This window comes from Emys orbicularis, chromosome 12 (assembly GCF_028017835.1).
Source record: "Emys orbicularis isolate rEmyOrb1 chromosome 12, rEmyOrb1.hap1, whole genome shotgun sequence".
Lineage (NCBI taxonomy): Eukaryota > Metazoa > Chordata > Testudines > Emydidae > Emys > Emys orbicularis.
The window spans coordinates 3,067,548-3,090,548 of record NC_088694.1 but is presented as its reverse complement, the minus strand read 5'-3'; the positions used below and the strand labels follow the sequence as shown (position 1 = coordinate 3,090,548).

At 52.5% G+C, this 23,001-nt stretch overlaps 1 protein-coding gene across 1 annotated transcript in view; it reads left to right on the top strand.

The window, feature by feature from the left end:
* Window positions 1–790: 790 nt before the first annotated feature.
* ANGPT4 (angiopoietin 4) overlaps window positions 791–23,001 on the top strand; it is a 38,816-nt gene continuing 16,605 nt past the window's right edge. The window contains exon 1 of the mRNA XM_065414615.1: window positions 791–1,105. Within this exon, the coding sequence (XP_065270687.1) occupies window positions 791–1,105 (315 nt within the window). The remainder of the gene's footprint in view (window positions 1,106–23,001) is intronic.

Genomic DNA, 23,001 nt, shown 5'->3' with positions numbered 1-23,001 from the left:
CTCCTCAGATAGTATAAATAGAAACAGGCAGGGAAATATATTTGCCTCAATGTCACTTCCCTGCACCCTGCAGGGTCACAGCTGGTGCTGATCAGGGAGGGACAGACTGGGAAATGTGGCTGTGCTGGGACCATGGGGGAGAATCTGAAGTGGGGGCTGGTGGGGTGGGATTCGGGGCTGGAGCTGAGCAGAGACCTCATCCCTGCCTGCAGGATCGGAGAGTTTCTCTTCTCATTTCTTGCTGGGGTCACTCCATGGGTCCTCAGAGGAGCAGGCAGATAGCCAGGGTCCAGGCAGAGGGGAAGGGGGGGGGGCAGCCCAGAGGAGGGACAGAGGCAGTGTGTGTGTGTGTGTGTGTGTGTGTGTGTGTGTGTGTGTGTGTGTGTGTGTGTGTGTGTGTGTGTGTGTGTGTGTGTCTCAACATTGATGATTACATGTGAAACTTGAGCTCCCTGCAGTGGGCTAAGAAAGAAAAAAGACAGAAGTATTGTTTTTAAACACTGTTTTTTCCCGCAAGAGGGCCAAGGCTGCTGCATAGCCAGGAGAACGATAAAAGGGCTGGGAGGGCTGGGGCTGCTTCGAGGGGCGAGGACGGAGGAAGTGCCAAAATTACATTATTTAGACTTGGTTTAAAGAGCCCAATAACTTGTTCTGTGCAAACAGTGGCTTGAAAACTGCAGCCTGCAGAGACTGTCCCCTCCCGCTCTGCAGCTTTCGGCTAGGACCAGGGAGTGTGGGGTCTCGCCGGGGCAGCGTGTGGAGCAGCTGGAGCAGAGGTCTCGGAGCCACCATGCACAGTGTAAATCTCAAGCTGGTGGCCTTTGCCTGCGTGACGGTGGCTTTCTGGGCGGAGGGCGGCCAGCGGAGGGCGACAGGTGGCGGGAGCAGGCGGCGATCCCACCGGGTCCAGCAGGGGCAGTGCAGTTACACCTTCGTCCTGCCCGAGGCCGAGCCGCAGCCCTGCCCGCCGACGAGGGCGACTCTCCGCGCCAACACGCTGCAGGGGGACTCGCCCGCCGCCACGCTGCAGACCCACAACTGGTCCGCCCAGCGCGTGCAGCAGCTGGAGAGGGTCCTAGAGAACAACACCCAGTGGCTGCTGAAGGTAAGGGGCGCACCTGGCCAGGGGGGGGGGAGGGGCCACAGTGGGGAGAAGGTTCTCACCACCACTGCCATGCCCCTCGTCTCATTGCCCTCAGGGCAGGCGCCCTGACGCTCTGGTGATGGGCATGGAGTGGAATGGTGAATGGAGGGATGATGGGCAGAGGGAGTTTGATGAGTCAGTGGGCACAGGTTTGGGTCCAACTTCCAAGCCCTTTAATGATCTGGCTCCCAAACACCTTCCTGAGCTTCTGCCCCCATGAATTCTCGCCCATGCCCTGAACCTCGGCGGGATAGGACTGTCGCTGCCTGGGCACCACCAGAGCTATGGGATAGCTCCTGGTTTGACCCCCAAGTTAGCTCCTTTCAAGGCAGGTTGGAAACACTGGGTTGAATTCTGCACTGGCTTATGCCCCTTGCCATCCCTCTGGCCAGGTTCATCTCTTGTGCAATTTCACTGAGCGTAGTGGGGTCTCACGGGGGGAGCCCTCCGATCAGAATCGGGCCCCCTTGAGTCCAGAAGGCTTGTTTAGTGCTTTAGTACTTGTTTAACGTTTCATCTTGATGTTGACTGGTGCTGTATTCTCACACGATTTCTGTCGCCTGTAGCCCTGCCATGCGTTCATCGTACCCTCGGCTCACCTATTGATTTCATGCAGGATCTGGCACCGAGTCTATTTGGTTTATTGTAAAACACCTGGGGAATTCTGGCAGAGCGAGGGACGGGGACTAGGTCAGACCTCTGGAACGTCTCATTTTTTTAAACGCGAGGTTTTGCAAAACGTTGTGGAGCTCCGTGAAGCTTTGCTTTTTGTGAGAACAGCCACTGCAATAAACGTGTGTCTAGCCCAATAGATGCTTGTGTCAGGCAAACAATAAAGGCTGCGACTGTCAAAGCCACCTGGTCAACGTGGACACCAATTTCCCACTAACATTCCTGGCCATGAGGCAGCCGCATCCCCAAAGAGGCATTGCAAATCACAGCCAAAGGGTTGTGCTTGACAGTCCCTCCTGCCCGGGGAATGACATCGACCCATCCAGAACCAGTGTTTTGCCAGAAACAGGTGGAACTAGAATCGCTAGAGGCTGGAGCTCTTTCCGGATCTCTAGAACCCACCGGGTTTGGAGTGGGAGTCAGAAATGAGATTTTTTTCCCCACCCACCAACTCTTAGCTCAGAGGAGCGATAAACCCGGTTCTGATTCCAGGGGGTGAAGTGCTCCTGGTCTCAGCTTAGGGCTTCCCCTCCTCACACCGCTGTCACTCGGCCCAGGGGAGCTCCCCACTCCAATTAGTCCAGACAGCCACTGGGGGGTGAGCGGAGAGCCTGTCACAAAGTGGAAACTGGCTCGCGTGACCGAAGACCGGCAGGATGGGAAATGCTCACACTCTGGCATGGATAGTGCAAGCGCAGCTGTGTGTGGTGTGGGTGTACTGGGCTCTGGGGAAAGCGCAAGAGGAGGTGACATGACTAAGGCTAAACTGGAGGCTTGCTCCTCTGCCCGGAGGGGCGGGGCGCCTCCTGTCCCCATAGCCCCACTGCCGTACTCACAGGCAGGCAGGGGAAAGAAGTGACTGAGTGCAGGCGTGTCCATGGAGACACGTGCCCGCCTCATGCTGACGGGACACTTCATGAACACTCCTCTCTGTGCCCAGGGTGGCCAGTACTCCACACCTGCTCTGTGCCGGATCAGCCCTGGGGGTGTCACCGCACATCAGAGAAGAGGTGCGTGCCATGGGATCCCTCAAACCCTCCTGCCCATTCAGAGCAGGACAGGATCTCCAGAGGACGACGGACAGCAACCTGGACACTTCACTCCAGATCTCAGCTTCGATGGGGAGGATATTTGAAAACAGAATTGGATCCAAATGGCCCCAAATCTTTATACTGGGCCAAACCCAAACCCAAGGTCTAAAACAGCAAACTTCTGGGTGTTTGAGATCTGGCTCCAGAGGAGAGCGCTGTAGTGAGAGCCTCTATCGACCCGTTACTGCTTAACCCCCCCTCCCCCCAAGGTGACGTGAGGGGGCTGAAGGCTGTACTTAGGGTCTGATTCTCAAGCTCAACGTGGGTGGCAAGATGGCTGGAGTCCCAGAGCAAAAGCCAAGCCCGGAACAAGATCCTCCATGGTTAGCAAAGGAGAGCTCTGAGCCACCCTCACACCAGAAAGCTGACTCTGGTTTCCTCCTCCTCCCATTCAAGACAATGCCAAAGCTCGCGTTGATCTCCATGGGACCAGGATTAGCCCTGGCACACAACAAAATCTGTCCACAGGAAACTTGCTGCAGTTTCATGTTGACTCTGACCCTCAGGGTGGGAGGATCCACCCTTGGAATAGCATATGAGAATGCTGTGAAATCCACATACCTCGTCACGTGGGAATGCTGCCTGGGAAATGGGCAGAGGTTCAAGATGCTCACTTATTTGATGCCCTTTCCCCAGCCGTCAGACAGTGACGGTTCTCTTGACCCTGTCAGGACTCGGTTTGTCTAAGCAGAGCTGTCAGTAAAGTCTCCAAAGCAGCAAACCCCAGCTCTGAGTCACTGCAGCCCTTCATATGGCTGAGACAGGCTCCCTCATGGCGCCAGGCTCCAGAGCTGATCCCAGCAATTACAGGCCGGTGAATCTAGCTCCAGCCCCAGGCAAACTGGTTGAAATGATAGTAAAGAATAAAATTATCAGACGCAAAGATAAACACAATATGTCAGGGAACAGTCAACGTGGCTTTTGTAGAGAGAAATCACGCCTCACCAATCTATTAGAATTCTTTGGGAAGTCAACAAGCATGTGGACAAGGACGATCCTGTAGATATAATATACATGGACTTTCAGAAAGCCTTTGACAAGGTTCCTCACCAAAGGCTCTTAGTAAGCAGACATGGGATAAGAGGGAAGGTCCTCTCATGGATCAGTAACTGGTTAAAAGATAGGAAACAAAGGGTAGGAATAAATATCATTTTTCACAATGGAGAGAGGTAAATAGCAGGGACCCCCCAGGATCTGTACTGGGATCTGTGCTGTTCAACATATTCATAAATTATCTGAAAAAAGGAGGGAACAGTAAGGTGGCAAAATTTACAGATACAAAATTACTTAAAGATAGTTAAGTCCAAAGCTGACTGCAAAGAGTTACAAAGGGATCTCACTAAACTGGGTGACAAAATGATAGATGAAATTCAGTGTTGATAAAAGTAATCCACATTGGAACACATAATCCCAATGATACATCCAAAACAATGGGGTCTAAATTAGCTGTTACCTCTCAGGAAAGAGATCTTGGAGTCCTCATGGATAGTTCTCTGAAAATATCTTCTCAATGTGCAGTGGCAGTCAAAATGCTAACAGAATGTTAGGAACCGTTAGGAAAGGGATAGATAAGAAGACAGAAAACATCACAATGCCATTATATAAATCCATGCTATGCTCACACCTTGAATACTGTGCGTAGTTCTGGTCACCTTATCTCAAAAAAGATATATTAGAATTGGAAAAGGTGCAGAGAAGGGCAACTAAAATGATTAGGGGTATGGAACAGCTTCCATACAAGGAAAGATTAAAAAGACTGGGACTGTTCAGAGAAGAGATGACTAAGGGGGGATATGATAGAAATCTATAAAATCAGGACTGGTATGGAGAAAGTGAGTAGGCCAGTGATATTTACCCTTCCCATAACACAAGGACCAGGGTCACCTGATGAAATTAAAAGGCAGCGGGTTTAAAACAAACATAAGGAAGTATTTCTTCACATAATGCACAGACAACCTGCAGAACTTGTTCCCAGGGGATCTAGTGAAGGCCAAAAGTATAACTGGGTTCAAAAAAGAATTAGCTACATTCTTGGAGGATAGATCCACCACTGGCTATTAGACAAGATGGACAGGAATGCAACCCCGTGCTCTGGGTATCCCTAAGCCTCCAACAGCCAGAAGCTGGGCCTGGCTGACAGGGGATGGAGCACTTGATGATTGCGCTGTTGTGTTCATTCCCTCTGAAGCACCTGGCACTGGCCAGTCTCAGAGACAGGCTACGGAGTTCGATGGACCGTTGATCTGATCCAGTATGGCCATTCTGATGTCACCGATGAGATTTCAGCAGCAGGGATGAAACCTCAGTCCCGCTAGCAGAGTGCCTTCCCTCTCCCCACCCTGCCCGAGGTTCCCAGGCCCTAGGGCTATGTCTGCAGGCACTAAAACACCTGTGGCTGGCCCCTGTCACTGACTTGAGCCTCAGTGTCATCCAGGGTCTGCTGCCCCTAAATCCAGGCCCAGACTGTGCAGTTTCAGAAGGGACGGGTGACTACACTCCACCTGCAAAGCCCCACCCCAGCAAGGCATCGGACCGTGCCTGGAAAATCACTGTGAAAAGCAGGCCCTCTCGGAGGCCTGGTAGGAATCTGTGCCGCCTCCCGGGAAAAGGAGACGAGATTCCATGCAGCAGCCCGTACAGACGAACCCCCCGTGTGCACACTCAGTTCCCACTTACCTCCAGGGCAGCACCCACGGGAGCGAGAACCACTGCAGCCGATCTCACTCCCAACCAGTGGCAGCACCCAGGTAAAAACACCGACGGACGCCCTCGTCCACCTGTGCCTGCTGAGCCAGCAAGTGCAGACCGAACCCCAGCCCTCCAGAAGCAGGAAGGAATGAGCCGGAGGCAGAGGGAGGGGACAAGGCAGATGTACCCCAGCAAACAGGCAGCTCTGCTACTCTAGATTCACATGGGCGTGGGGGAGATCAGGCCCGGGGTCTCTCTTGAGTTCCCATCTTGTAGTGCTGCTTGCCTCTGTCATTTGGAAGCAGTTTGGGTGTACTCAGCGCAGATGCGTGTGGATGGAGGGAGAGAATGAGAGGAGGAAGGTGAGAGAGGAACTGCGACCCCAGAGATTAAATTACAGCCCCCCCTTCCCACAGCTAGGGATGGGCCTGCACCAACCTCCCCCCCCCCCGACACACACACACACACATCTGGACACCCTCAGACTCTGGCTGGGGGCATGAGAATCCAGCCTCGGATCCTTCCACATCTGAGTTTCAAGCCTAGTTCCTATCATGGGTCAAACCAAAATCTCCGCTCCAGGTGGCTGGGGAGGGGGTGAAATCTCTGTGTGGGCCTGAATTTTGCAGCTCGGGTCCCAGAGAGACCCGAAAGTGGGTGACAGGAAAGAGCGACCCAGCAAAGAAGAGACTTTTCCTTTCAACGGTTTCTCCAAAGAGCCATCTGACCCCCACATCTGGCAGCAGTGCAAACAGCTGCCTGCGTCAGACCCCAAAATAGCTCCATCCCTTCTTGGCCCGGGGGTGAGGGACAGGGTCCCTAAAGAGCCGTAAATATTGAGCTGCAGCAAGGGAACAGCGAACAAGGTGGGGGATCTTCTGGTGAGAAGAGGAAGAGGGGACCGAGGCCGTCTCTGCGTCCAGAGCCTTTCTCCAGCTAAATCTGAAATGACTGCCCGGAGTGCTCCAGTCAGGTTCAATAAAAATACCTGCACATCCTCTGCAGTTGCCTCTGCCAGACTGCACAGTCAGAGGGAAATTTCTGCTTCCAGACAACACGCACAGAGCTTTGATCTTCTAACACTTTAAGGTTGTTCACAAAATTCACTTGTTTTCCTCCCTGTGTCTTAAAGCCAGAGTTCCCAACCTTCCCTCCCACCCCCATTAAAGTGAGCCAACTAAACTGCAAACATGGCCCTTCATTCCAGAAGGTTGGAAAGTTATTAATAATTTTTCTGGAAGAAGAAAAAAAAAGCTTTTTCTCTGAAAGCATCGTGCGCCATGTGATCTATGTATTTACGTGAGTTGCTGAATTCGGGAGCACCCTTTCAAGATGTGGCACATTTATTTTCTTATTTTCCTGGAAGACATTCCCCAAGCAGTTAGCCAGCCCAGACAAAACTACGGGATGGATTCTAAGAACCCGGGGCAGAGAAAATACTCCAGAGTGTTAAACCAGAAAAGAATATGCACTCTCAATGGAACGATTCCTTTGCTTAGCGTTTGCTTGAGCTGCACAGTTTGGACCCGGGTTTGACATTTCCCAGCATTAGTGGGCGTGTGGACGTAGGATTTTGATTCAGGCTTGGCACTACTTAGCTGAGGGTGCATATGGTGCTACACGCTAGGAATTTCTCCCTGATTCGGAATTCTGGAAACAGATGATGAAGGGAATGGTGATCATTCAGCAGGGTGAGGTGCACCGCTCTCCCTGAAGCAATGTGCACTGGACATTTGGAGCCAGACAGTCCAATATTAGGTGCATGTCAGGTGATCATCTCTTCGAAAAATGTAGGTGGATAACTAGGTATCAGTGCCTCAGCACTTCCAGTATTCCCTAGGTATTCTTTATATTTAGTATCTAGGTAAATGAGGTAGGCGTTGGCCCTGTTTACATGCTACTGTCATCTCAGGCAAATGAAAAGCTCTGGAGAACCACCATACAATGGGATTCTACATTTGCTACTGTGAAGGGATCAGGTTCTGGTCTATGCCCAATACAGGAAGAGACCTGGGGTTGAGATTTCAGTAGCACCCACCCATGGCAGGTGTCAGGCAGAGGGGGCTTTTACTAAACTTCCTTCCAATCACCTGTGAAATTCCTTCAGGCTTCCAAAGGTTTGGCCTTTCTCCAGCTCTTTCCAGCCCTGCATTTGAAAGCCCTTTTCCTATCGGTTAACCAATCCTCCCTAAACCCAGGGTTGTGAGTTCAATCCTTGAGGGGGCCACTTAGGGATCTAGGGCAAAAAATTGGTCCTGCTAGTGAAGGCAGGGGGCTGGACTCGATGACCTTCAAGGTCCCTTCCAGTTCTAGGAGATAGGATATCTCCCAGCACCCTTAGGCCGAAGAAGCCTGAGTCAGACAGAGGTTAAACAACTTGCTCAGGACCATGGAGTGCAGCTGTGGCAGGGATTGAACCCAGGAGTCCTGGATCCCAGTCCCCAGTTCTGACTGCTGCACCCTAATTTGGGTGTCCTAACACGATGCCACATCCAGGGAAATTAGGAAGCACTGTTTCAGAAAGTTGTGTTATTAAAAGGCTTTTTTTCAGACTTTTCCTTCCCCCTGCGCATGGTCAGAGACTCTTGGGGCACAGAACATCCTGGCACACTGCTAGCTTGCAAGGGATCTTGGTAAGGAGCAGAGACTGGCCTCTTTCTTTCCTGTTTACATTGGCGCCGTGTGGTGTTTGCCCATTGCCAGTGAGGTGAGACGGCTGACGTTTGTCGGGAGCTGTTATTCCCACAGCCGCATCTTTGCTGCGGGCAAAGCATGTTCTAAAGTACTCCAGCAAGATCGTGTTGGGTTCTTGGGGGGGACACGGTTCTTACCGAGATCCTGGTTCCCAGGTGCCGCGTCTCCCGCTTTCTTTTGGCTACACCTTCCCTCCCAGAGTAGGAAGCGATGCCGCGACCCATTGAGTGTGAAGTAGCACCACTGGACCTGGACAAGAAGCCCTATAGATGCCCCAGCATATTCCAGGCCGTGGCTTGTCTCTGAATTTCCGGCCTTGCCTGAAAGTTTCCCATTGATCAGAGGCAGAGGGGCCCTTAGCATGTGGGTAGCTCCGATCAAGCTGACCCTTTAGCACAGCTGCGGCACTGAGGATGCTGACATGCCTTGGGATAGGTTATCACACTGCTTCGATACTCAGGACACAGCTGCTTTGTGAGCATGGCCCAGCTTCTGTGCCGTCACGCTGTTCTTCTGTCATCACAAGCCAAGTGTCGCCTCTGACCCCTGGCTCTAGGCTTGGCCAAACCAAACTCCCGGACTTGGAGGCATCCCAGAGGTTGGGATGTGGGTCCCCCAGCTGTAGTTCAAACCTGAGCTATTCTGAACTGAAGGGGGTCTGTGAACCAATTCTCCCCCGCCCCACACTCCCCACAACTCCATCCTGCTGCAAACCTGTTCAGAGCCATCCTTGGAAGGGTACCCACCGTCCTAGCTGGGAACTGAAATCCCCTCTTCCTCTGGAGAGATGCAGGCACACCTCTCTCCCCTTGTTTCTAGCCCTGCTCTTCATATATCCACACAGCAGCAGCTGGCATGGCCACATGGAAAGCCTTGTGGACACATACCGGTACAATGGATACATACCATTGTCCAATTATCCTTTAGAACTCATGTCACTGGATGCTGCCCCAGCCACTCCCCTCCACCTCACGGGGGTTTCTGCACGCTGGCCTGTGTGACACGCCCTGCAACTCCCTGTCCTCCGGTTGGAGTCACATCTCCGTGCCCGGCCCTGGACTGCTGCCGGCACTGCTCATGTGCCTGACCGCGTGTGAATGGATCAGTCAGGGCTCCTCCCAGCAGAGCTAAAACTAAAGCGCTAGAACCGAGGCGAGCTCAGGGCAGCCGGAGCACAGGGGCAGGCGGGGCAGTGCAGCTGGAATCTGGCCCGCGAGCAGGGCCAAAATATTAGCCTTGGTGAAGATTCCCAGTGGGGGGCGGTGCAGCTGCACATCTGGGCAGCTGTTGGGCAGCGGAGAAGCACCCCATCTGGGAACCCGGATGCAATCGGTGGTAGGATGAGCGTGGGGGGGGGGCACCAACCCAACAGGATAAAGGGAAAGACCCTCCCCCCTTCCTTGAGACCTTAGCCGCTGGATCAGAGGCTGCCCAGCCCCGTGCGAGGAGAGAGCTGAGCTTGCGGTGATTGCGCGCTGTGCCTCAGTATCCCCAGATAAGACGACGGTCTTTGAGAGGCCTTTGGGGCAGGGGATTCTCTCCCATTCCGCGGCTGCGTGGTGTCTAGCACAGCGAGCCTCGATCTTAGCTGGGGTCTCTGGCTGTCGTGTAATGCTAAGAACTGCTAATAGCAGCGGGGGACAGAGGGGAGGGGCCTGCAGATCTCCCTGACTCCCAGGTCGCTTTGCAGAAACGACCCAGCCACGGAGGGGAGGGTGGCAGGGCCTGAGCGAGGAACTGCAAAGGCCGATGCCCGTATAACCTCGTCCCAGCACAGCAATTCCCGGAAAGGGACTGGGTTTTGGGGTTGTTTTTTTCCCCCCTCTAATTTAACTGGAACCTGTTTTGATTGGATCCGAAGCCTGAATAAACAAACTTGGGGTAGAAGGCGGCACTGGGTTTTGAAAACAAAACACACACTGCGTCTGCCAGTTACCCAGAAAGTTCAAGGCGTGCTTTGGCTCGTAGGTCCCTTCAGCTGCTGTCATTAGGGCTCAGTTCTCAGGAGGGGGGAATCTGGCGCTCTGCGCCTGCAGCTGTGTGCAAAGGCACTAGTGACGGATACCCTTAGTGTGGATGAGGGGGTGCCCAAACCACGAGATTCAAGGCACACTCAACGGTGCACGGCCTGGGAAGAAGGATCGCTTTATTGTTTGTTTTTTACAGTGTGTAGGAATAGAGTTGTGTTCTTTTAACTAGTGTGTGAACCCTCTGGTGGTGCTCACTGTGTTCTGCGGGCCAAAGACCAGCTAGAGCAGCAGTTGTGTGTTGTGTGTATTTAGTAAACACAGTTATTGGGACCCCTTGCGGTACCTTTGTGGTGGTGGTGGTGTGTAAAAAGCAAAAGACACAACATTTTCTAAAGGCAAAATGAGATTTCAGAGCTCTTTGTATTTTAAGTGCAGATTCTCAAAAACTTTAGGCATGCAGGTGCAGAATGCATGCACGTGACCTAATCTGCACATGCACAGTTACTGTGACTGTATGCACCAGCTGGGGAATTGCACACGAAAAGACACCTAACTAAACATGCGTGTGCAACTTCCTGACTGTGTGTACAAGTACAACACTTGCACGTAGGGGGACCAAGGGTGAGATTTTCAAAACTAAGAGTTTCAGCCATACAGCTCCCATTGACATGAATGGGTTTTGTGTGACTCTGGTCAGCCTTGCAGATCTCAGCCTAGGCACATAAGTGTGTGCCTCATGGTTTGAGCAGGATTTTCAAAAATCAATGTCTAACGTTAGACTCCTCCGTCCATACTGAGGCGTAATTTTCGTAAGTGCTGAGTCCTGTGGTGCTACTGGGTGCACTCAGCACTCTTGCAAATCAGGGCACCTACTTAGATGCCTAAACAAGGACCCAGCAGCCTAACATTTTTGATAATCTTTCTTGGCCTTTTTACGTAGATGCTTAAGTGCCATGCGACCACCTCTGGGGTGGAGATTGCCAGCCAGCACACAGCACCACAGCACAGAAAGAGGCCATTTTGGCAAAGGACACTGGGGCAAAGCTCAACTTTTACAAAGAGTGCCCCAGGGGATTAGCAAGGGCACTTCTTGGCACATCTGAAAGTTGTCAGGTCCCACGGCTGCTACTAATGGAGGGAGAAAGGGATGGTGCAGGAGCCCACGATAAGGGGAAATAGGAAGAGACAAGAACAGGTGAGAGGAGGAGGTGCTGGGAATGAATGGATGGCTGAGAGAAAGCCCATCCCCCTTCCTCTCTTCCACTGCTGGATTTACCTTCTCCCTTGTTCTCTCTTTTGAATCAAACCCCAGATCCCTATAGTGTCCGTAGAGGCAGACGCTGTCTCCTCATTAGAGCCTCTGCATCCTTCTTCGTAGGCATTTAGCTACAGCATCTCCTTTGAACAACCATACCTTCTCCTGCAAGGTTAACGTCACCGGGTCCCGGCTCAGCTCTGAGATCCCCAGGAATGCTGGACATCACCAGGAATAACACACCACTGCTCTCTCAACGGTGCTGGACGTGCTGGGTTTGTTATTCTTGCTTTATCTGCCGTCGGAGCAGCTGGGCCCTCCTTCCCATCTGGCTATTTTCAGCGCGGGAGAAATTAATTTTAGTTCAAACAAAAACATGTAGTGGAGCCTGTGAGTGGAACGAGTGGGGGGATTGGGGCTAGGACGGGGCGTGCTCGCCAACAGGAGGCTGAGTGATTAATGGCTATCGGGGCACTGCAGAATCATAGAATCTCAGGGTTGGAAGGGACCTCAGGAGGTATCTAGTCCCACCCCCTGCTCAAAGCAGGACCAATCCCCAGAGACAGGGAGAAAAGCCTGCAGCTTGCCCAGCTTGCGTGCCTGCAGTTCCCGCACCGTGTCCATCAGCCAGAGTGGGCGGGAGAGGAGCAGGAAGGGGACTCAGCCAGAATGAGCTTCTCAGGTGCATAACTAGCTTTCGTGGGAGAGTGCTGGGCTCCAGGGCCAGCAGCAGGGTGCTCAGAGCAGGCCTCTCAGCTGCTAGGCCTGGAGCGTGACACTGAACCGAGGCCCGAAGCGACTCAGAAGCAAAGCTCCCAGCCCAGAGCCATGTCCTGGCTGTTGGGTGTCACCTACTGGCCGGTGGAGGGCTGTCTCATCCCCTCAGCACAACCCCTTGAGTGATGGCCAGAGGCACAGGGCTGCTTCCCGGCCACCGCGGAGCTGGCTAGGCCTGGAGGAGCAGCACTGGGCCTGGCTCAGCTGGGAGCCACACTTTGCTTGTCTTCCCATTTCCTCCCCTTCTGGGAACAGCACGTGGGAGCCGCTCCCATCCTGGTCACCACTTGCTCTGTCTCTTAGTTGGTGGCCAGACACTGGAGCAGATGTAACCGATTAGCTGACTCAGTGGCTGGACTTGTGTGAGCGTGCTGGGTCATACCACGGTGGGGATTCGAACCGGGAGCCTTGCAGCCTGGGGGCGAAAGCCTGGCCTGGTGCCCGGAGCGGGCAGGAGCTCCCAGGCACACTGGGCGGAAGAAGCAGCAGAACGTTTCCAGGTGCTGGGCCCAGGCACATCTGGTGTCTTCACAGAAGGGACTTGGCACCAGGCTCGATTTCCAGCTGCCTCTTAGAGGACCGAGAGAAACAGCCCTCAGTGTAAGGGCAATTTAAGAGAAAGAAAGACAGAAATTCCTACAGCGAGTCCTTGCCCTGCCCTGCGGGACACACACTGATGGTCCTATGGAGCTTTTTGCCCTCTATGCACCGCTCCAGCTCAGCCCTGCCAGGGGTATTGAATGAGCCCCTCTGCCTCTTCCATTTCTCTGCTAGAAACAGGATCAATTTAGTGCACAAGAAAAGGAAGTGTGTGTGTGTGGGGCGGGGGGGGGGGGGGGGGGAGAGAGACAGTCTAGTTTAATAATCAAGAAGCCAGGGATTCCCAGCACCTCCTTCCCTCTTCTTACCCCAGCTCTGTTCATCAGTGCAGAAGAGTCGGTTCTCCCCCGCCCCGCCCCGCCCCACACTTGTACTGTGGACAGTCCCGGGTTCAGACTCAGGGTCCAGGCTGCAGCACTGGATGCTCTTCCCTGCACCCCCTGCCCCCGCTAGCTCACAGTTAGGCCTTGAGTACTGGGCTCCTTAGTGCCAATACAACCCGAATGTCATTTCACCCTGGCGGAGGGGAACCATCCTGCTCCTCTGGGCTCCAGTCACTTGCTGTACACAATGGCCAAGTACATTTCAGCAAAGGACATGGGAGCATTTGCAGAGGCACCAGCCACATCTCAGCCTCGTTTGCTGCTTCAAGGCAAGTGAAAGACAAACCATGCCTGGTTCTCCACTCGGGCAACAGGCTGGAGAATGGGGCCCAAGAGCGGCCAGGCCAGGGAACTCACTCAGCGCCATCCTGTCCCATCTTTGCAGCTTTTGGGCATTTCCAGTTCGGCTGTGCCCTGTCTCTGACCCTGCAGCTGCCTCAGCCCTTTCAGCTCCGCTGAATCCTGGTGGAGAACGTCATTGTCCCACATTCCCGCTTGACCTTCCCTGCTTATTGTCTGGTTTCTTGGCTGGCCAGCAGCAATTCTCTCTGAGGTTTTGAATCTTGGCAGAGCGTGTGCTTGGACTCCAAAGTCTGCCTTGTCTGCAGCCCAACCCTCAAGCCTAAGGGCAGATTCTGGTGTCCTGTGCACCCATGGACGTTGGGAGGAGTTACTCCTGATTTACACAAGAAGGGCTAGTGGAACCAGTAGCTCGGGTTCCGCAACCGTGTAGCCAATCCAAGCTCTAAAAAGAGTAAACAACAACTTCTAGGTCCTGTCCCCAGTGCACACGCAGCAACCTGCCAGCATGCAACTAACTCTGAGTCACACTTTCTCGTGGTGGGGATTGTTTTGTTCAGCTACATGAACCCGGCTCCTGTAACTCTTTGGGTGCCACAGGCACAACTTCTGAAGTATCCATCTAAGTTGCAATCTGGAAAATTAAGCACCAAGCACATTCACAAGAACATAAAAACATAAGAGCAGCCACACTGGGGCAGACCAATTGTCCACCTAGCCCAGTAGACCAGTGCCAAATGCTTCGGAGGGAATGAACAGACCAGGAGAATCTCAAGTGATCTATCCCCTGTTGTCCAGTCCCAGCTTCTGACATTTGGAGGTTTAGGGACACCCAGAACGTAGGGTTCATCCCTGACCATCTTGGCTAATAGCTATTGATGGACCTACCCTCCATGAACCTAACTCATAGCATTGATAAGTAATAATCGTGGTTATCAAAAGCCAGTTTTCTCTAACTTCCCCTTCCACTCCCCACCTGCCAAGCACCCATCTTTGTTCCCCTTCCACTCCCCACCTGCAAGACCACTTCCTCTGTGAAGCCTTCCTGGGCTGGGTGGCCCCCCACCCCCGTGTTGTTTGCCTTGCACCATAAACCCTGCAGTTATCGTAATGCTCAGACCTGCCTTCTGATGGTCTTCGCACTTTGGGCTCCATCCTTTGGCTTTTCTAACTCATTGTGATCCGTGTGTTTCATTGTTATGTCGTGGCAGTTCCGTGCTGATGTTTACCCTGGGTTGGGAAAAAACAGCCTGGATCTGGGCCCTTTGGATCATTCCCTTTGCCCACCACACTTGGTCTTGTATCCGAGGCAGCTACGCCATTAAGGCTGTCTGGGATGCTACTTCCCTTTCCAATCTAGACCATTTGCTGCACACGTTGTTTCCTTCCGCCCTGGTCAGTTCCCTTACACTGTTTGCTCTACTCTTTCACCGGGAGTGATAGTGATGTTCCAGAATCGGCTTCAGATCCTACATTCATAACCCTTGGCTTGTGACATCAAAATTATTCCGACCATAACCAGCTGTGATGACCTCACTTGGGACGGATCAATAGGAGCAGATGACCTAAGACACAAAGCTCCTGCTGTCATGCACATGAGACTCTTGGATTCATTCACTATTTTCCCTTTTTCTTCTCTGCTCCTTTCTCCATCACTGCTGGTCCCTTGGTCACTAAGCTTGCCTGTGACCCTTCTCACATGCAGAGGGAAAGCAGTTTGACATGCCAACACATGATCCATTTGTGGTGTGTTACGGGAAGGAAGGGAGCCCTTTGCAGGAAAAGGGAATTTTCTCTGAAAGATTCTCTTACAGGGAATCTATGGAAAGTGAAGGAAATATTCCCTCTGCGCCAGGAACCATGCCACATGGAGCACTGGGGACAGCAGAGCTGCCATTACTCACATCAGAGCAGCTTGCTGAAAATAGACAGAAGCTTCGCCATATGAGACTTCTCTGCACTTTTCAGCTGGTGCCCACCCACCTCAGCCAGCTTTGATTGGCAACGACACTGCGCATTAACTCACCGCAGCCTAAACGAAGTCAGGCTGGAGCAAGAGAAGAGAAGAGAGAGCTCTGATGCAATCAGAAGGTTAGACTACATGACTAGATGACCCTCGTGTAGTAGAACTCAAACTCCATTGGCTTGTTTTGGGGGGGTGGGGGGGGTTCAGATAGGCGTTCCCGGTTGGTGGGATTTATGCACACAGGCTAAGTCCAACCATTTGGACAGAGGTGCATTATAATCTGCTCTTGCAATTTGATTGTTCCACTAGCAGTAAGGAGCTTAGAGACCACAGATTGCTTCTTGAAAGTGATAGAAAGGTAGGCAGCCAGTCATGGACAGTACACACACGCATCGTCTGGCCTCTTCCAAGACCAGCAGAACTGGTACAATACCATCTATAGGCCAGATCTAGCTCCTCTTACACTGAATTGCATCTTGCCCCACAAGGAATTCCTTTGAAATGAATTCCTGTGCCACTGCCTTGCTTCTTAAGCAGTCACACCGTTGACAGGCAGCATGGGATAACCATGGGAAGGGGTTTGTGTCTCTCCTACTTATCAAAGAGTATTTTGGTGAGAATTTCTTGCTGCCCAGCTCAGCACAAACAGTGCCTGACTTCCAGGCAAAGCACAGTAGATCTTTTTGGCTCGGGTGGACAGAGCCTCCAGGGAGGTTCTGATAACGCAGTCCTACGCTTTTGCACTCTCCCTGGCTTCTCTCCAGCCAGCTGTAAATCAGTGAGAGGGTCTGAAATTCTGATGCAGCTGAGCCTCTCCCGCTCCGGTGGCTTGGGAAGTGCTTGGCGGTGCTCAAGGGCAGCTGCTCCGTCTCTCTCAGGAAAGAATTACACTGCCCAGGTGAGGCATACCCACTTTTGAGGAGTCCATTTGGTACAACCTCTAGTGTCCAATAGTTTTCCTCCCTCCCCGGCCCACTGGATCCTGCTGGTTTTTATTCTATTGGTATAACATTTCTGCTTCCAAGAGAGACTGCTTTACAAAAACCACAATAGTGTTTGGTTGCTGTGGGAACCCCGGTGCGTGCTTTCTTAACACCATCTACCCGGCAGACCTCAGCCCTGAGCTAAAGGGCCCAGCTCCTCCCACTGGGGGAGAGAGGAATTCGGTGTAAAACCCTGAGCTTTGGTGCATGGACCCGCCAATATGCCCCAGCTGCTTTCAAAGGCAGGGATCTCAGCCTGCGGGGCCAGTCACCCTCCACGCTCAGTTTCTCTACTGTCTTCTCGCCGCTGGCATGTGCATGAAAGAGCCTTTTAATGCGTTGCACCATGCAGTTCCTGACTCCCCCCCCACACACCCCTTGCAACAGGCACTCAGCAGCAAAGTGGGTGCAGACAGGAACAGTTCGCTTCTGTGGTTTTACTCGAGATTTCTTTGTACGGGAAAAACTGCAGCTGAACCAGAGCTGAATGAGACCGAGTGAGCCAGTGACTACTCCAGCTGCCTGCTCAGAGCCAGGGGGCGCGTCCATCCTCTGCCAAAGCAGCTGAGCTGGTTCTGCAGTTGGCATTCCTCCCTGGAGGGGTGGCATACCCCCATTTCTGCTTCCCCAGCTCCTCCCTGGAGCGAAGCTTCAAACTGGGCCCAGGGTCAGAGTTGATCCCTCTGGGCGGTTGGCTCTTCACTGAGTGGGTGTTCCCCAGATTCCTGAAATAGACACCAGCCAGTACGTGTGCTGCCATCTCCCCCAAAATCGCACCGGGGCAGACGCCAAGGGTCTCCCGCAACTTCCCACTCTGAAATCGGCCATTGTTTCTGCCCCACTGGCTTTTCCCATGTGGACGTATTGTACTTCAGCTAAGAGAGCTGTTTATTCAAAACCCCAAACCAAAAACTCCCTAGCCCTGTGAAGCAACAAGATTAACGATGTGGTTGAAGGGACTCTCTCCAGAAATCATTCAGCTTCATTAAATGTTTTCCAGACATGGCTCTCCGGCTTCTCTTTGCTTCCTGGCTATAGGAAGCTTCTTCCCCCTTAGCACATATGCAGCCTGGGGAAGCCTGTCCAAAAGCAGTGGTCCGAGAGGGCGTCCCAGTGGCCCGAGTTAACATCGCTCTGGGATTTCAATAGCCTTTGCAAAAACAAAACACCCCTTTGCTCGTGTCCCCAGGCTTCCCCCGCCCCGGGATTCCAAAGCCCCCTGCCATGAATATCTGCAGAGGGATATATCAGCTCACAAAGCCGAGAGCTGGAGTGGCTGCCAGCAATATTTCTTCATGTAAAACAAGTGCAGAGGGCTCAAAACAGAGGACTATTCCCCTCACTGCAGCTGCCCTGTCCTCTCCAGTCCAGCAAGCACCAGTGTAGCACCTGTTACCAGCTCCTTACCAGTCCCATCTATTCCTTTGGGGTAATCCTTCCCCAGCAGAGCTGAGTTCACTTAGTGTCCCTCCCTTTTCCCACCGGGTGGACAGGGCCAGGAGATGGCCGGGTGACTTTGCCCAAGATCACACAATGAGTCAGTGGTATGGACAGGAGGGCTGATTCGGGGGAATAAGACCCCCTCTTCTCCCACCCAGCTTTTGGCCATTTCCAGACCTGAACTAGAAACAACCCCGCTCTATTAAAGTTCTGGGATTTCACTCCCGGGTTGCAGCCAGGGCTAGAGGCGGAAGTGTTGAAATACTGCGAGGAAGGATACTCTCTCACTGGCACCGGGCGACTCACCAGGGCCCGTTCTCATGGTCATTCCCAGGCCAGTTTGGAGGACTCAGGAAGTCCAGAGAGTTTATTTGAGCACCTGAACTCCGCCTACCATAGGGAGTCTCTCCCAGCAGAGAAAGGACAGATCTCGGTTATGTATTCTTCACCATGTATTCTTCACTGGGGTCGCCGTGTGAGTCTGTATCAGCAAAAACAACGAGGAGTCCTTGGGGCACCTTAGAGACTAACACATTTATTTGGGCCTAAGCTTTCGTGGGCTACAGCCCACTTCATCAGCTGCATGGCGTGGAAAATACAGTAGGAAGATAGATACACACAGAGGACATGAAAAAATGGGTGTTGCCATACCAACTCTAACGAGACTAATCAGTTAAGGTGGGCTATTATCAGCAGGAGAAAAAAAAGATTTGTAGTAGTTGACAAGAAGGTGTGAGTAACAGTAGGGGAAATAGTTTTTACTTTTATTCTTCCTAGCTATCCGGCTGGAAAACTAGTTAACATAGCCTCTGCCTCCCAGAGTCAGCAGGGAGGAGCGGTTCTAAAACCTGGCCCAGACTCCGCCAGGATGGAGGGGACTGCTGACTACGCTGCAGGGCTTGTGGTCCACACATGCTGCGCTTCACCCATCAAACTGCAACAACCCAGGCAGGATCAGCGCCCCGGGGAAACTCCCATTCAACGAGTCCAGGGGACATTTTCTAAAGCACAGATTGGAGTTTGGCACCTAGCTCCCAGGATTCTTCTTCTTTATTGTTTGCATTGCCGTAGTGCTCCGGGGCCTGCGGCGCCAGGCGCTGCACAAACACAGGGCTGACGATCGAAATAAATCCCATCGACTTTCAATTTCTCTCTGCCATTGCTCTGCCACGAGACGCGTAAACAGGAGGAAGTGGGGCTGATCTGCCAGCACCCAGTTTTCCCCATGTCCAGCGGACATCCCCCATGGATGAGGAGGAGGAGGAGCTGGATGAAGCTAAACCCAAGCACGATGGAGGCTTATGCTAATAGGCAGAGGGGAATATTTCAAAGAGTTTGCTGCCACCAGATCTCCTCCAGCCTAGGTCATCTGTCCCCAAGTTTTCAAAGAATCCTGCAGCGTAGGGGTCCCTTTAGGCTCAGGACTCTCCCATAGCATTGGCTGCCAAGCGCTTTGTGCCATCTGTAGCTAGCTGGGAGCTTGCATGCTGGCCTGTGGGATGATGACAGGGTCTCAGTCATACACATGTTCATTACCGCCAGGCTTAGGTATTGCAATGCTGTGCGACTTGGCTTGAAAGCAGCCGCCTGGACAGATCTGCATCTGCTGCAGAATGTGGCCGCTGGTCGTATCCTTGACAATACGACTGGGCTCCCGAACTTCTCTCACCCTTGGAGGGGGCTCACTCGGCTGGTTCCCTATTAAACTCCAAGTCAGGTTTCAGTGCTCGGGCCTGATTTTCAAAGCCATCCAGGGACTGGGCTCAGGATACCTAAAGGGCCAGCCCACCTTCCAGAGCCTTGACTGTCCTCAGCCCCTCTGCTCTACAGAACCAATGGGAGATTCCTTCACAATACCCGTAGCCTGCTAGTCCCCCAGGCTATCCTGTCTGTGTGACTTTGCAAATCTGGCTCTCTCCCAAGAGAATTCCCTTTGCCTTTTTCATGAGCTTGGATTCCTTTCACACCAGGGTAAAATTCCCAGCTCTGTGACCACAGCTGGGTCGAACACATTTCCGATTTCTCCTTCCCTTTGGCCTAGCAACTTTATGTTTGATGTGCCGTTTCTGATCACGTCCCTGCTCAAAACGTGCACCCTGGAATTCATTTGAATGGAAACCTCATGTGAAATCCTCCTAAGAATAGAAAGCATTCGGGAGAGGCATTTCCCCAGTGGATTAGGAAAGAGGAAGTAGCATCTGATTTTTATTTGTAGCGCAAACTCCACGCTTCTTCCCAGCTTTAAAAAGATCCCCACAAAGGAATTGTGCAGGCATCAGAGATGTGGCTGCACCCTCGTTCCTGGCTGGATCGTGTACAGCTGTTCAGTATAAATGAGCTTCTTTACAAGGGGATTAAGAGATCTGTGACAGTGCTGGCCAGCAGACAGCCAGCAGGGCAAATATTCTGCATATGAACTTTCCACACTCCCTTCCTCGGCCCATAGCCAGCTAGAGAGCTGGGAATGACTCCGAAACTCACATGGAGATGAACATGTATGGAAACACGTCAAACACGCATGGAGACGTGTATATTTCATCCATTCACAGGATGACACACATACACATGTGTGTGCTCAGTATGACGAGCTCCAGCGGTTTATACATGACTGAACTAGAGTGAAATGAACTGGAATGAGGTGCATTAGCCCTGTCTAGCTTGGGTTTATTCACACTGGGCTAGGGACACCAATCTAGTTACAAGTCACACCAGCAAACGCTCCAGTTGCCCCTGGGCAGGGTCTCCCCATTAGGGGTTGGCCCAAATATAACAACGCTGCTAACACCGGTGCCAACTTCCCTGGTCTAGACAAGCCCTTGGCTCAGAGAATGGTCTCCCGGGGAAGGGGGTGGAAGTTGATTTGAAAGAGCAAGTGGAGACATTCTGTAGGGAACGTCCCGCACTATCGAGAGGTGAGATAGCTGACAAAACAGCCCGGAGTTTGTGTTTCCAAAACAGAGTGTGAGGTGGCTAGCTGCTTGATTTGCATATGCAGATAATAAATGAACTTGGCTCAGAGGCTGCCCGCTCAGTTCTGTGTCTCTCCGTCCAGCTGCCATTGTTCGGCGAGGATTCAGGTGCCCAGATTTAGTGTCCACTTCTGTGACGTTGGCCCAATCAGGGCTTTTCCATTTCTGCCTTCCATGTTCCCAGCCCCCGGCCAACTGTGAATCCTGCCTCTGCTCCCACCTCACTGAGACACAAAGCAAAATATCCTGGGTGAAACTCTGGCCCCATTGATTCAATGGGGGGGGGAGGGTTGCCATTGACTTCAGTGGGGCCAGGATTTCACAGCAAGTGTTTAGTATCTTCTATCCAGTGAGGCCAAGGGGTCCCTTTAGAGAACCGACATATTTATTTTACATTGGCAAAGACCATCCAATGCCTGCGGGGCTGGTGTCACCTGATCTTGAGTGGCTAAAAAGAGACATTTCCCAGCTGTTCCCAGAGTGATTTCCGTTTGTTTGATTTTCCCCAAATAGATCAGTCACCAGTGAGATGCAAGCACAGCGGCTCCCCTCCTGGAGAGTCGCTGTTCCCCCCTGCACCAGAACCGGGGCTGCAGGGTACACGCTGCAAACCAGCGACACCATCGGGGACTTGGCTCAGTCTAGGTCGCTAGGGCGTGTCACTGGAGCCGAGTGCAATAGCGAGGGTCTGCCACTCTGCATCTGCTTAACCCACGGAGCACAGACGGTGGGGAGGCGGGGACAGAAAAACTCCAGCCTGGGGGGGGGTGTGAATGGAGGGCACTTTGGCCTGCTTGGGGCACATGCTCCGGGAGGAGGGAGGAGAAGAATGGGGCTGGCTTGATTAAAGAACGGGACAAGCGGGTTGGGGAAATGTAACCGGCAGCTTCTCCCCGTTGAGATGTAGCACAGATTGTGCCTGGTCATTTCTAGAGCCTGTCTATATCGGTTTGTCTGGCTTCTCTCTTTAGACTTAACAGCGCCCAGCAAAATGGGGCCCTGATCCCTGACTCAGGACTCTAGATGCTACCGTAATACAAATAACAAATAATTCCTAATAGTGATGGCGCTTGTTGCATAGCAGCTGGTTCTAACGGTGCGTTATCTCTTGACCTCCTAGATCAGTTCTAACGGTCTATTATCTATTGACCTCCCACATCTGCTGTATCTACATCAGTGGGATTTTTAAAGGAACCCAAGGGAGTTGGGTCCCCAAATCTCATTGAATTTCAATGGAACGTGGGTACCTAATCCCCTTAGACGACTTTGAAACCCCCAGTGCCCGGCATTTCGAATGCACCCCTGGATGTAGTACTCCCCTCCAGCCCTGGAAACCCTGCCTGGTCAGTCCCCCTGGTGATTTCCCAGCACACACTCCGCCAGGGCACCCTCACTAAGTGTCTTTACTATTATGTCCTGCCTGGTGATCCAAGCACAGTGCAGCAGTTAGAAGGGGCCTTCCCCCCACTCCCCCCCGCCCCACTCAGCCTTTTATCCCAGCTAGCCAGCTGGTGAGCTGATTACCTCCTTAACTCCTTACACTCCCTGCTGGTGACAGTGATCCCCACTGTCCTTCCAAACCAATCGGACTGCCCAGCTCCCTTCGACTCTAGCCAGACCCTGTGTTCTGCGTGTTAGAAGGGACCAGGCTGCAGGATCCCAAGAGGGGTCTATTTATAGCTGCCAACACCACCCTGTCACAGGTGGCTAAGAGCCAAGAATCACTAAACACTAAACAGGGAGAGATTCTACCATCCCCTGCCTGTCAGCTCAGCTCCCAGCACTTTGATTTCATAGGTGTCCTTTTCTCATTTCCACTTCTTCTCCTGTCTTCTTCTTCTTCATCGCCCAGGGCACAGCGATCAGGGAAGAGGTGGCTGGTACATTGCACTATGAAGATGGGAAAGCCGAGGGTCAATCCCATTTCTTACACTCTTCCAAATGTAAATAAGTGCAAGGTGGCCCAGCTGGGTAACTCCCTCACACCTCCAAACACCTACAGAGAATCTCCTTGGAAAAAGCCCCAAAATCTCCTTGGTAATTTAAGGCAAAATCCAGCACTTCAGATC